General features: G+C 46.1%; 1 protein-coding gene across 1 annotated transcript in view; it reads right to left on the bottom strand.

The window, feature by feature from the left end:
• Window positions 1-15628, bottom strand: part of GPC3 (glypican 3) — a 422702-nt gene that overhangs the window by 188525 nt on the left and 218549 nt on the right. Inside the window, exon 3 of the mRNA XM_081794176.1 lies at window positions 9122-9816. Coding sequence (XP_081650302.1) covers window positions 9122-9816 — 695 coding nt within the window. The remainder of the gene's footprint in view (window positions 1-9121; window positions 9817-15628) is intronic.

Below are 15628 nucleotides of genomic sequence, written 5' to 3'. Positions count from 1 at the left end.
TTGAGAAGTCTGATGAATTCGGAACCTCAAACACCCCGGGGGACGTTTTAAAAGGACATTAAGAGGTCCGCACTTGCACCGAAACAAAGGTTGTTTGTCTTACCCTGTTAGCATTCCCCCCAACAAGGAAAGGACTGGTAAACTGGGAGCCCCAGTACATGCCCGGGATCAGCACTCAGAAGACTGTGGCTGCTGGCAATCGTGAAGTCTGTATTTTATCTCACAAAAGCTGCAGCATGCTAGAAGAAATCTGCCCCGATTCCCTCATCTTGGCCTTTTTGGTGAAACCCTTTATTACAGCAACATTATAACCACCCTCACCTGAGGAAATTGCTGTACTACAAGTGGAACTTCATTTAAAAGTGCTTCTGTGGCGTTTGAAATATGTTTTCAATTTTCCAGGTGGGGGTGGGGAGGCTGCCTGGTGAGAAACGGTCCCAGTCGAAAGCATGCGTCGCCGGAGATCCTCAGCAAGGTAGCAAAAATGCACAAGCGTGAGGGGTGAGGGGGCCCAGGTTACCTGTGGGGGTGCTGCCGTGAGGACATGAGCAACCTTATTCCAAGTGGGGAGACAGGAATCACAGAGGAATCACGCTGTGTACATGACGCCGTGTTTTCTGAGGCGTTTCGGCTTGGCAAGGGAGAGAGCAAGTAGCCGGGGGCTTCTGTGCCCTCACCAGGTAGGAGGCTGCTTTCACTGGACTCTTGATTCCCTGGCCACTCAACACAGAGAAGGCATTTTCATGGACTCCCTCACTGTCAACGCTGGCAGCACAAAGATTCTCAGAATATCACAGCATGGCATGATCTTTGTGGACTTCTGCCCGCTTGGCCACCTTTTCCTGACCTTCTAACCTTTTCAGATATACTCTGAGGACCAATCAGTCCTCCACATAACTCCTGGTGTGTGATAACCACCTTAGAAGTGCAGTGAAAGAGAAAACCTCACTCAGCCGAGCCAGTTAGCAATACAAAACTCCCAACCCCGGCCAAGCAAGAAAAGAAATGAAGGCACGGGGACCGAAAGAGAGAGCGGCGGAGTAGGAGCCGAAGGCCCAGAGCAGCAGAGTTTACTCCTAATCAGACGCGACAGTCAGGGGCCCCTTTCATACTTCCTTTTTAAACTATTCTCTCAAGAGCTGAGAAAGCTGCCACTGTTTTTTGTCTTAGGGCACGCCAACACGTGGCACATGGCCACGCCTTTGGGCCAACCGGTCAGGGCTGAGCTCGGTGTCTTCCACGCTTTCTAATTTCCTCGCTTGATCCCCCGAAAGCATTGTGAACTTGGGAGGTTCTTGCAGCCATCCAAGTTCGGGGGATCCTGTGTTGCCAGTGTTCCCTGGGTCCCTCGGGTTTGTGCGTGTCTTAGAAACGGAGGCACTTTTGCCCCACACTCGTTTCCAAGTATCTTCGAATAGTGAACAGCCTTGGAAGACAGAGATACTGCCTCCCTTCAGAGAAAAGAGCAGGCAGACTCACTACCTATTATCAAAGATCCGAGTTCCCTGAGCTCAAGGCTCTGCTCCTGGAGTGCGACTCACCGTGCGCAGAACTCATCTGGCCCTCCTTGCCTTACCCCATGGGAGTCGGGGCTCGGGGATCAGGTACAGGCGCGGGTACTACCTCTACTGCTCTAAGAAACAAACTGTCCTTCATCTCTGAGCCAGGGAGTCTCACGTCTTCAGCCATGAAACTGTGGCCCGCGACCTTGTTCGCTCGCGATCAGGGTAAAGATCTTTCACAGTTCTCGGGGACATGTTCTGGCTCCACCAGTCCACAGACCACAGAAAGGAAAAACTTCTTTCTCAAGGCTCAGAACATAAAGGACGGCTGGTAATCACGCCGCCACTTCTTGCCAAGGCAAAGGCGTGTAATTCCAGATTCGTGCAGGGCCCCCGTAATTTCCTAATATGAGCCATAATATATATAATTTCAGGATGGAGCATTTAAAAAAGCTTCCCCTGTGTGACCACCGTTTGAAACGCGCCCTGAAATTAACACGTAGTGCCTAAACGTGCTGCCAAGTTTTTCCTTTGTGTGCTTCTCTTCAATAAGGAGGTAATCTACGTTTCAAAACTGTATGTTTTCCCCCATGGGAGGCACTCAAGCTATTTTTATCGTGCGTGAAGAAAGAATGGCAGCCTGTAAACATTTTTGTCTTTCCAGAAATGGACCTCACGCAAATGAAGTTGCATACCACAGTTTGAGAGGCTGACCTGTAGACGCTAATTAGGTAGTGAGTCATTTACTTGTTTTTATCACTTTGAAATCACTTTGTACTGAAAACAGCTTGTATGAATTCAGACAAGGTATCTCTATCTGAGACTGAAAAATGAAAGTCCAAAGTGATAGCTTCAAGAGAGAAGCACTGACACTCTGACACCTGAGAAATAACCTCAGCCTTCAAAGCCGAGACGAAGGGAGGGCTAATCTTGGAAATTCTGATGAGTTACAGTCAGTCACACAGACAGCAAAATATAAGAATTTGATAGAGTGAATTATTGGTGAGGATCAACAGAGAATCTTCCCCAGAGCTTCCTAGCCCACATAAATACTGACTTCACCAAAGAGATCTTTCAGAAATTCTAGCAAAGGAAATGGACGTATTGGATACCAGAGTGTGTTACGTTCTCATCACACAACGTTACCGCTAAGGAAACTCCATAACGGAGACCCGCGAAGGTCCAGAATCAAAGCAAATGCATTAAAAACCATCTGTTGGTCTAATGGACAGATTCCAAACATTGCAATGGGAAAATAAACTATTCCTCACCACTGGCACTGCTCATATAGATTCTAGGCAAAGTCATTTCGCTGTGTGACTGGCTCTTTCATTACCCACGCAAACATTCCTTCTTCCCCTAGAAACTACTCTGTGCCTTTAAGTGGTATGAAGAATAAAACTCTCATGCCTTTTGGTACTTCATTGGGAAATACTATACAGCAAGGGTCTCCAAGGAGGGAGAATGAAGTCAAACACCATGCAGCTGGAAAAACAGCAGAGAGTGATACAGGATATTAAATAAGATAGTAAGAGCCTAGTTAGCCTGTGTTCAGGGAAGGAAGACGCTGGGGAAGACAGAGGTGAAGCATTTGACAGAGCGGAGAGTAGACTGTTAAAAGCATGAGCTTTGGAGTCCGGCATATCCGGCTTTGAGTGTCAGCTTTGCTACCTGCTAGCTGAGTGACCCCTGAGAGCAGCAACAGAATCACCACCATCTCTCCACCCCTCCTTGCAACCCCCGGCATCTATCATAGTGCCCCCACAACTGGATGTTCATTAATGTTTCCCGAAATGAGTCCTAGCTCAGATCATACTAAAATAAATATCACGATGAGGAACGACAGGGACAAAGAGTGGTGGTAGGAAAGGTTGCAGTTCTGCCCGACATTCAGTTGAGTCATATAATAAGCTAAGGTAATGAACTTGTGGGAGAGGCAACACTAATGCTGAGACATTCTGAGATGAATCAATAAAGTACGTGAGAACAAATGGAAAACTAAAAGCGCAAACAGTCATGTGAGTATATGTCAGCAATGACTATGGGGGTGGGGCACAGAAAGTAAATGAAATCATAGAAACTTTGGGGACAATTTCTGGCAGAGCAGTAAACATACAAGATGCTGATTATTAACCACTGAATAAATGGATGTGAAATGTACAATGGCCATGCCTATGATCCACACACACGTATGTGGTAATGACAATCAAAATGGTTTCAGAATAAAAACAACTGCATTTTTAAAAGCAGGTTGTGAACTGAGAACAAACTGAGGGTTGATGGGGGGTGGGAGGGAGGGGCGGGTGGGTGATGGGTATTGAAGAGGGCATCTTTTGGGATGAGCACTGGGTGTTGTATGGAAACCAATCTGACAATAAATTTCATAAACAAATAAATAAATAAAATAAAAGCAGGTTGCGGTTGGGGCGCCTGGGCGGCTCAGTAGGTTAAATGTCTGACTCTTGGTTTCAGCTCAGGTCATGCGTAATCTCACGGTTCGTGGGATTGAGCCCCTCTTTGGGTTCTGCGCTGGGCACAGAGCCTACTTGGGATTCTCTCTCTGCCCCTCCCCTGCTCTCTCTCTCTTTCAAAATAAATAAACATTTTTAAAAATAAATAAATAAAAGAAGGTTGTGACATTTGACAGCATGGGTGTAGTGCAACAATGTTGAAAATACATGCATTGATAACTGTACATACTTGTATTTGCTTCAGAGTAAAAGACGTGGAATTCAATAATGTGCTGATAAATTTAACAGTGATGCTCCCACCCAAGTACTATTATAAACCTACTCGATGCTCACTTGGGGCCATGATATTTAACCTAGTTCACCAATGTAGATAGAGTCAAGATGGATCTCTTTACAGTCCCATCATTAAAACCTTCTTGGACTTCTCGGTACAAATGTTCTGTCTCCTTCCCTCCCTCTCAACTTTCTTTCTTGATCTCTGTCTCTGTCTCTCTCTCTCTCATGTGCATGCACACACACACACACACACATTTTCACACAATATTTTATTCATCTCTTTGGACTAAAATGACATGAAACACCCTGGCACTTAAAAATAAATTTAAGAAGAACTCACTGTCCATTTGGCACTTAGGAAAATATAGTAAAAAGAGTACCGGACTGGGTTTGAGCAAGTACCTGCCACGTGTCTTGAACTCTGCCAGGTACTTTGAACCTATCTTTCAATTAATCTCCATATATCAACCCTATTTTATAGATGAGGAATCTGAGGTCCTAGCTTTGCCATTAGCCATCATTCACTCCCAATCTCTGGGCCTTACCTTATGCTTCAAACAAGGTGGCTGGATTTGTTCCCAGAGGAGTATCAGAATCAACTGGGGCACTTATTTTAAAAAAATAATTTTTGGGGCGCCTGGGTGGCTCAGTCGGTTGAGCGTCCGACTTCAGCTCAGGTCATGATCTCGCGGTCCGTGAGTTCGAGCCCCGCGTCGGGCTCTGGGCTGACGGCTCAGAGCCTGGAGCCTGCTTCTGATTCTGTGTCTCCCTCTCTCTCTGCCCCTCCCCCGTTCATGCTCTGTCTCTCTCTGTCTCAAAAATAAATAAATGTTTAAAAAAAATAAATAAATAAATAAATAATTTTTATGTAATGTCTATCCCCAACATGGGGCTCGAACTTACAACCCTGAGATCAACAGTTGCATGCTCTACAGACTGAGCCAGCTAGGTGCCCCTGGGCACTTTTAAAATGACAAATTCTGGGGCGCCTGGGTCGCTCAGTCGGTTAAGCGTCCGACTTCGGCTGGGGTCTTGATCTCACAGTTCGCGAGTTCAAGCCCCAGATCAGGCTCTGTGCCGACAGCTCAGAGCCTGGAGCCTGCTTCAGATTCTGTGTCTCCCTCTCTCTCTGCCCCTCCCCCACTCATGCTCGGTCGCTCTCTCAAAAGCAAACATTTAAAAAAAAATAAAATGACAAACTCTATGACCAATTCTCCAGCCTCTCCACAGACCTATGGCATCTACCCCCAGGGGTAGACTCTGGGAATCTAACAAGTTGCCCAGGTGATAGTGATGATGAACCAAGTCTGGGAACCAGACGGTTACCACCTCTGGGAGGGCTGACAACGAGAACACCCCAAACATTCAATCCCATGCCTCCCCTTGGCATTTGGAGGAAACGAAAACTATCTTAGGGAAAACCAAAGCACTAACAGGCCATACTTAACAAAAATTCAACAGCGCCCTGTTCACTTAGAAGACCACCATGTCCCTTGTAATCGGGCGTAAATGGTAGCCAGCAAAACAACTGTGCAAAGTCCCTGTACGGCGGACCTCATGGCACGGCTTAGAGCTAGCTGAAAAGGTTGTCCCAACAGAGCTCAGGAAGAGCATATTTTCAAAGAGGTCTCTCACCACAGCCTAACCTCAAACAGGACAGACTGGCAGGATTTTACATTTTATCACAACAGGAAGGTGAGGGTGCTATAGCAGAACCTCATTAATGCTTTGGTTTTAAATCGGCTTTTGCTTTGGGGCATTCTGCGGGTTTGTTAACATGAATCGAGTTCAGCAGTCTACCCGGCCCTCACTTCCCCTCACCCCTCCCCCACCCCCACCCACCCACCCCCGCAAATAGCCCAGCCCCTTTCTGGCTGGTACAGAGTATGGGCTGGATCGCACCTGGCCAATGATTCCCCCGCCCCCACCATTTGGGATATATTACTTAGAGTTGGTGGTCATAAAACAGTAACAAGGCAGAGTTTACATAGGCTTGCTGTTCTAGTTCAGGCATTCCCTGGGGAAGGCCGACTTCACGCTCTCATAACCAGCTGGGAGCTGGGAGCTGGGAGCAATCAGACCCTTAATGGCCAAAACAGAAAGGGACTGCATCACTGAGCACCTCTGGACAGCCAAGCCTTTTCTTCCCGAATGATAATGACAGGACATGTACTCCCCCAGCATGCACACGCATTTGCTTGTGTGCGTGTGCATGTGTGTGTGTGCACACGCCCCCTCCCCCCACACATGTGTGCAACTAAAATACAACAGGTTTGGCACCCTGAAATAACTATCCAATTGAAGTTCATGATGACTTTGCAAAATCGTTATGGTGCTTTTACACTTGATCTTAGCCAAAAGGCCGAGAAGCGATCGTTATGGCGCTTTTAGAATGATAGTCTGGAGGGTCTAACGGGAGACAGACTGGCATGGTGGGAATAGGGAGTGCTAGCAGCAGAAGACCTAGGATTCTAGTCCCTCTGGCTCTTCGGTTAATTACATAACTTTGGACCAGCTTCCCTAAACTTGATTTCTTCATTTGTAAATCAATGGGATTGGACTAGCTAATCTCTCATGGCCCCTTCCACCACTCACATTATGGTGAAATGCTCACGATGGTGAAATTTATTCAGTTACACACCTGTCCATCAACTAGACTTGACCTTTTCAAGACTTAAGAACTGCGTCTTGGGTAACTGTGAATACCCAGCACCTGGCAAAGTGCCATGAACAAAGCAGATGCTTAATAAATGTTTACTAAGGGGCGCCTGGGTGGCTCAGTCGGTTGAGCGTACGACTTCAGCTCAGGTCCCGATCTCGCGGTCTGTGAGTTCGAGCCCCGCGTCGGGCTCTGGGCTCATGGCTCGGAGCCTGGAGCCTGCTTCCGATTCTGTGTCTCCCTCTCTCTGCCCCTCCCCCGTTCATGCTCTGTCTCTCTCTGTGTCAAAAATAAATAAACGTTAAAAAAAATTAAAAAGACCTTTAAAAAAATAAATAAATGAATGTTTACTAAATAAACCTTCATGCCTAGAGCCCAATCACAACAACGCACTTAACCCCTTAGCAGTTCCCCACCCTACTTTTGTGTCTAAAAGCACTTGACGAGAACACATGTTTTTAAGATTAATTATGTCGCTGTGAGGCGACCAATATCAGAGTCAACTTTTACACATCCCCAAACCCTGTCTTTAACGTTGTCTCATTTTTCCTCTTACTAAAGACATTTCCACACCCTGGCCCCTTTGCTTTGTGTCTGACACGCAGGGAGCCCTCAAGCACTAGCAGGCGGGTGAGTCTGTGGACACATCCACTTGTCATTTTTCCATTTCTGTAAGATTTACTGTTGCATAAGGCCCCAGAATCTGGCCTCGAATTATAAAGCAGTCAAGGAAATAATTAGCCACTGAAGAACACGACCGTTAGATAGCACATTTCTGTTCGTTTTACTATAAAATATTTTCTCAGTAAACGTGTTTTAAATGGCTAACGTTGTGAATGGGGCAATTAGAGCGGCTGCGTGAGTAGCCATGCTGTGGCGTGCATCATTTCCGTCCTCCTTCCCAGTTTAATTCACCCAAGAAACCAATTACGCCTATCGCTTTGCATTTCCCGAGTTCAAAGATGGACCGAACGGCCGGCTCTGCCCTCCGCATTCTGGGTAACCAATGGCCGAGAGTCCGCGGCAGTCTCACCGTCTAGAAGCTAAGAGCACGCGTCAACCAAGCCAGCCAAACCTGGGTTTGAGTCCCACTTCCCCCACCTCAATTTAACAGCTTTGAGATCCCGGACAAGGTATTTAACTTCTGTTTTAAGTTTATGTATTTACTTTGAGAGGTTCTAACACTAGAACCCGTTTTGTGGATTACCGTGAAATACTGTCAGGTGAACTGGCCAGCAGAGCACCTGGGATGTAGTTGGACTTCGACAGCGGCAGCAGATGACCGGATTTTGCCACCTCCTTCTACGAAGCTGGCAGCATTCAGGAATCGGTCACGACCACCTCAGTGGGATGTGCTGGGAGCTCTTGGCTGTATGTTCTGCTCCACTTTGAAAAGTGGGTGCGTCCCATGGTTCTGAACGTGTGCACTCTGGCCCCGCTGTCAGAACCGCCCCACCCCCATCACAAAGCCCATCCGAACAGGGTTAGACTGGTGTAACCGAGGTCATGGAAACAACTGCTGGAAAACATGGACGTTTTGCCTCGCTTACGTTCTCATGTAGGGTCAGTTAGCGGGTTCTGGCTGGGCCTCTTGTGTTTAAAATCACGACCCTTTTGAGTGATAGACACAATTAAGAGCCCGAGAGTGAAGTAAGAATCCGAAAGATTGGCGATAACCTCATCGAAGGCAAACCCGATCAACTGCTGAATCACAGCTCTTCCACTAACTAGAGCTGGGTGCCCTTGGGTAAGTTATAGTTTCACTGAGCTTCAGTCTCCCCACTTGTGAAATGGAGGTAATGTGCCTGCCTCCCAGGGTTGTCACGAGGATTGCAATGACTGACAACGGTGGGAATAATAGCTTATATTTACTGAAGACTTCCCACGTGCGTGTACCACGCACACGCTAAATGCGTTCATGTGTTATTCCCTATGAAGAAGATCTCCTTTTTAACCTCATTTTACGAGTCAGCAGTCCGAGGCCCACAAAGATAAGAAGATCCACCCGAGTTCCCACGGCAACCAAGGAGATGCAGCCGAAATGCAAAGCCAGGCACTAGGACTCCGTAGCCTGTGAGACCGTGCAGCCCTCTATCATCTCTGCCCACCCCCCTGATCCTCCCCGCATTTCTCTCCATCGGCACCTGCTGCTGGCCAGGCTGCCACACCCTCATCGGACCCAATTCCTCAGAAAACTGTAGACTGGTACTCACGGTGGTGGTCAGCTTTCCTCCATTCTTCTGGACATATTGGATGGAATCGTGGATCGTTGAAAAGAGCCCAAGCAGCACATTCTCCATGTCGTAGATTCTGTACACGCCATTCACCAGTTCTTCCAGAGACAGAATGTATTCTCTCCAGTACTTGTCAATCTCCACCACGCCTGCCATACAGCCTTGCATGACCACATTGCAGTAGCCACCGCAAGGCTTAACCATCATCAGTCCCTGGCAGTAAGAGCAGTACCACATCCTGGTGAGCATCCGGCCACAGTCTTTACTGAACTTCAGATGATCAGTTGTGTTGATCACCTCAATTCCGAGATTCAGGGCCTGGAGGAAGATCCGGGTGACCTGCAGCGACTTGGAAACCTGGGTCATAATAAGCTTGGGGAAATTCCCAAAGACTTTCAGGTCACGCCTTGCCCCTCGGAGGCACTCGTTGATGTCCGAGGTCGACTCAGGCAGGCCGGGGCTCATGAGCTGGGTATAGATGACCGGAAACAGGCTGTCAAACAAATCATTGACCATGTCGTCCACATTGATGTCAGAACCCAGGATATAGAGAGACACGTCGGTGAAAAATTCACCCACAAACTCAAAAGCTTGCGGGGTCAGGCTCGGATAGTTGTTCTTAAACATGACGTTGGTGTAATTCTTGGCGTGGCGAACAACAATTTCAAAGGCCTCTGTAAAATAAGAGATATAGAAATGCCCACAAATTAAAGCATGAAAACCCGGGGCGTAATCGAATTTGAGATTTCTCTATCGCTGCGGTGATTAAAGTCCCGCTTGCCTTAAATAATTGACTCATATTCATTTCTGGCATTGCCTCTACTCCTGCGGTTGTCTGCTCCTATAAATCAATTTTCCTTTCTGAACATGAAGTCCAAACTCTGATGTGCACATAAATTCTTAAACACACAAATTGTATTTCAAATGACAAAAGCCAGGATTCGGTTAACGTTTCGGCTTCTCATGAAAATATTGATTAAAAATTGGCTAAATGAGAAGTTATTTCTCTTTCTCTCACTGATTTATTCAGTTACAAAGAAAATGTACTTCAAGACATTTCATTTTTAGACAGAGACAAATATTTGACAACAAACCATATACTTTATAAACTCCCATAACAATTTCAGCCTGTTCAGCCCTGGAGGAGAGAGGCAAGTTCTTAGCCAAGAATGAAAGCTATCACGAATTTAATCATTTTGGGTAGGTTTTCTCCAGGTAACTTTAAGGGAGTATCTGATGTGCTGTCAGACCTAGAAAATGGAATTTATCCCCAAAATGGGTATCTGCATGGGAAAAAACAATCCATGCCCTTACCTATACATTTGATATTACAAATAACACCTCTGGTATTTGCAAGCTGAACGTTTGGAAGGATAAGTACTGAGCTTCCTTGGTAAAGTTTGCCTTCCACGTGGCTTGGAAGCCTTACGTACTCTACACAGACCATGAATTCGGGATTACATCTGCTGCCCCTCCCCCTTGGCATAAGGCCCAATTAGTGTCACTGGTTTGAGAAAGAGCGTGGTAAAGTCACTATCTCGTCTTCTCCAAACTGAAACATGCCAGACACAGATGATCTCAAATAATCAGAGTTCCACATTTATAGGAGGGAAGGGATAACAGCCGTAACGATGGGCCTTTCACAAAATAAGACCGAGTTTAAAAACAAACAAAAATAACCAAGTTTCCGGAGACATTTACAATTAACCTACTACTTTCTTTCACTCCCTTCCAAAGCGCAAAGGTCCATGACAGATGTAGTCTAAATGATGCCAATTCACGAGCCTTGAAAAAGCACACTACTAGAGAGACGGTAATCCGCCAGCTCCTCGGGATGACTTAGTCCGACATCTCAGTCACCTGCGGCGGAAGTGGGCTCCAGGTTGTGCCACCGCCATCCGCCCCAGATCCCTCACAGGGTAGAACATGCTTGCTAGATTCTTCCCTCGGGCTCATGACACGCCCAGCCACGGTGAGCAGACGCCAGTGTAATTCCGCTGGGCTTCCAAGCCCACTTGCGAAAGCTAATCGTCATTTCCATCAGCTGCTCGTTTGTTCGTCTTGGTCTGTTTCGTTTAGAACGTTAAGCGATGCCTGGAAAGGTGATCCACTTTACAGCAATTTCTTCCCAACCCCACAAGCTACTTTATTCTCAATCCTTGAGTCTAAAGGTTGAACGAGGCCGTGAGGCCGAGAGATCACCCGGCACAATACAAAGGACCAGTGAATGAATTCTTTGAAATCATCAGAAACTCGGAGATTTAAAACTCTCCATTCATGTTAATTTCGGCTACCTACCATTTAACGTATCCTAGGCTCTGTGTGAGGTGTCGGGAACATGTAAGTGCTGGGTAGTTGGAGATAAATGATATCCCATCCTTGTCTTAGTCTTATAAGTGCTCACAAGCTGTATGGTGCATACAAAGCATTTCCGAGAATATGATAATGTCTACATTCTACAAAAATCTTCCGAATCTGATACTGTGGTCCCCATTTTATAGATGATGGAACTGATGCTCAGCAGAGTTTAAGCACTTCCCTCGGGTCCCATAGCTGCAAAGTAGTAGTCAGCTCAGACTAGGGCCTCCCAGCACTGGTTACACTCTAGCTGCCCTCAGCCCGACGGCCAACACACGTATCCTCAAAATTCTTTGTAGAAAGTTAACTTCTTTTTAAGCTCATTATTTTCCCATTGGCTTCTCCTCTCCAGATGGAAATGTATTTGAAGGAATTGCAGCCCAAAGACCCACAAAGCAGAGTCATACTTTCACCTTTGCCTTGGGGCAGCACGAGGTAAGGGGGGGGGGAGGACTGCTACTCTAAAATGAACTCTCTACAAGGCAAATCTCGTCTCTAGCACAGTGCACGCGTTCTCTAATGTGTGAGATATAGGGCAGTATGTTCCATAGACTGTACTGCCAGAACCTTGGTGTTTTTTTTTTTCTGTTACTAGCACTGCTGGATCAATAGAAAAAGAAAATTACAAAAGATCACGAACTCTTCTGCAGAAAGAATAACAACAATGCATATTGCAGGGAGAAAGGGCTCAGGGTTCACATCTAACCTCCAGCTCACATGTGCTCCCTGCTCTAACTTTCACAGCTCAGAATCCACTTAGCACGTCTCTGGGTTGTGCCCAACCCCCTTCCTTCTATATCACAGGACAACAGACCAACCATAACTGCTCAAGGAAGGCTCCTTGGGGACTTATAGAAACCACCACGAGGTGAAAAGTGACGCTCAGCTTGAGGCTGGCAACTGGAGGTTTCATGAAATGAAGCCAAGGGCTAGAATTACTGCAAGGAAGTTCAGCCCATTGATTTTTTTTTTTTTGGGGGGGGGGGATAGAGGGGGGGTCAGATAATAATCCACACTTAAGCTAGGGGGAATTTCCTCTGTCTCCTTCCTGGAAAGAAGCCAGGAGTCATGTCCAGGAAAAACTGGAACAATGTAAAAATGAGAGGCATAAAGAAAAATTTGGCACTGAACAAAATTATTTTTTTTACCATATATAAAAAGATACGCTGAGTTAATACACATCCCAATATTGCAAGATTTGTAAATGTGCCCATCATTATCCCGGCCACCACTGTTTGGACACACTCCAGTGTTGTCAACATCCTCCTGAGATTATGGTGCTCAAAACGGGACACAATTCTCCAGATGTGGTTTGATACTGAAGTTTGCAATCAGGCTATGATGTCTCTTTAAATGGTTCAATAACTTCTTCAACTTCAACCTTCAACAGGAGCCCCCCTGCAACCTCTGGACATACAGTCTATCACTGTCGCAAAAGGACCATCTTTACTTTCGGTAATGATGTTTCTGCATTCAGACCCACACAGAAAGAAATGTGTCTTCACGGGCCTTTTCAGTAGAAGGCTGCATATGTTTAGAAAGGAGATTATAACTGTGGTTGGAAAAGAGGAACAAGTGAACTTCTGAAGTCCCTTCAAGCCCTTAAGAATAGGGCAGCCCCAGGGCGCCTGGGTGGCTCGGTCAGTTATGATCTCTCCGTTTGTGAGTCAAGAATTCCTGCTTGTGATTCTCTCTCTTCCCCCTCCCTCTCTGACCCTCCCCTGTACTCACGCTCTTCCTGTCTCGAAATAAATAAATAAACTTAAAAGAAAGAGAGAGAGAACATGGCAGCCCTTACAGAAGCAGGTTCCTTTTTTCAAGGCAGCTTTTCCCACATTGTAAGAATGGCAACTACTTTATAAAAACTCTTTAAATTCATAGCATAAATGCCATAACAAGTTGGATTCAAAACTGTGCTTGTTTTTAGGCATAGGTACTTTATTATTTTTTATTTTTAAAATTTTTTTTTTTTTAAACGTTTATTTATTTTTGAGACAGAGAGAGACAGAGCATGAACGGGGGAGGGGCAGAGAGAGAGGGAGACACAGAATCGGAAACAGGCTCCAGGCTCTGAGCCATCAGCCCAGAGCCCGACGCGGGGCTCGAACTCACGGACCGCGAGATCTTGACCTGAGCCGAAGTCGGACGCTTAACCGACTGAGCCACCCAGGCGCCCCTATTTTTTATTTTTAAATATAACTTATTGTCACATTGGCTTACATACGACGCCCAGTGCTCATCCTAACAGGTGCCCTCCTCAATGCCCATCACCCACTTTCTCCTCTCCCCCACCCGCTATCGACCCTCAGTTTGCTCTCTGTATTTAAGATCTCTTATGCTTTGCCTCCCTCCCTCTCTGTAACTATTTTTTCCCTTTCCCTTCCCGCATGGTTTTATTTTAAGTTTCTCAAGATCCACCTATGAGTGAAAACGTAGGACACCTGTCCTTCTCTGACTGACTTGTTTCACTCAACGTAATACCTTCCAGTTCCATCCACGTGGCTACAAATGGCATGATTTCGTTCTTTCCCATTGCCACGTAGTATCCCGTTGTGTATATAAACCACATCTTCTTTCTCCATTCGTCAGCTGATGGACATTTCGGCTCTTTCCATCATTTGGCTATTGCTGACAGTGTTGCTATAAGTATCGGGGTGCACGTGCCCCTGTGCATCAGCACTCCCGGATCCTTTGGGTAAATTCCTAGTAGTGCTGTTGCCGGGTCGCAGGGTAGTTCAATTTTTAACTTTTTGAGGACCTTGCATACTGTTTTCCGGCGTGGCCGCACCAGTTTCAAGCAGAGGTGCTTTAATAGGAAAAGGAAACTAACATTAATGAGGTACCTGCAATGTACATGGAAGTATCTGTGATAAACTTGCTTACATATGTCCTCTCATTGAGCTTTGACACAGCCATATGTATTTGGAATTATCTTCATTTGACTGGTGAGGAAACTGAGGCTCAGACAGGTGAAATGACTCGTACAAGGCAATGCCTCTAATTAAATGCCAGGGCCTGAATCTGAACGGAGGTCAGTTTAACACCACGCCCCTTATTGATTTTACTATGTGCATCGCCCTTGAAAACTGGACACTGCGGGGGCTCCTGGGTGGCCCAGTTGGTTAAGCATCTGACTTCGGCTCACGTCATGATCTTGTGGCCCACGAGTTCAAGCCCCGTGTCAGGCTCTGTGCTGACAGCTCTGAGCCTGGAGCCTGCTTTGGATTCTGTGTCTTCTTCTCTCTCTGTCCCTCCCCCACTGGTGCTCTGTCTGTCTGTCTGTCTGTCTCTCTCTCTCTCAGAAACAAATAAACATTAAAAATTCCAAAAAAAAAAAAAAAAAAAAAAAAAGAAAACTGGGTATTGGGAGACTTGTGGTCTTGGCTTGAACATGTAAAGAGCTTAGAATTCATCACTCCCATCCTCCACAAAAGATAGAAGCTCAACAAACTGAAAATCACCAATTCTTCTTTGACCCATGAAGGGAACTGAGGTCACAGAGCAAACGGCCACCCTGAAATATGGGAAGAGAGGCAAACATAGAAACTCACAGCTGAGATCAGCTTACCTGGAGCAGAAGCCACTGGAGCCAGAAACTACTAGGAACATTTTCAGGGTAATTTTGACAAACGCAGGCTGAACGTGGACTTGCTTGACACCTAAAAACTCCTGGGCCCCCAGTATTATGAGGCCCCCCCCGCCACTTCCATGGGATTTACCTCCAGAAAACATACAGCGTTCTCACGGTGAAGATCTAAGACAAGTCTCTTTGTTTTTCAGGCAGGGGGAGGAAAAAGTAATAATTTAGACGTCCACTGCTTTCCAAAGGACACGTTACCAAAGCCTAATATACCTGGTAAAAGGGCAACCAGACAACTCTAGCCCCCTCTAGCTCTCTTGTTCTATTGAAAGGGAGAAAACAAAAGCTGAGATAAACTTATGAAGGTCACAGCCCAAGAATTTAGGCTCACTGAAAGCCTAAGATTAATCATAAGATTATAGACCACTTCTATTCCCCCCATAATTTACCATGAGAAAGACAAAGACCCTATTTAAGAAGGAGCTATTAGGGAAACCCAAAAACAACTGGTGAGAAAAAAAAAGAGAACAAGGAAACTAGAGAAAACT

Source organism: Panthera onca, chromosome X, assembly GCF_046562875.1.
Source record: "Panthera onca isolate mPanOnc1 chromosome X, mPanOnc1 haplotype 2, whole genome shotgun sequence".
In the NCBI taxonomy this organism is placed as follows: domain Eukaryota; kingdom Metazoa; phylum Chordata; class Mammalia; order Carnivora; family Felidae; genus Panthera; species Panthera onca.
The sequence above is the reverse complement of the archived record's forward strand: the minus strand, read 5'-3'. Positions and strand labels throughout refer to the sequence as shown.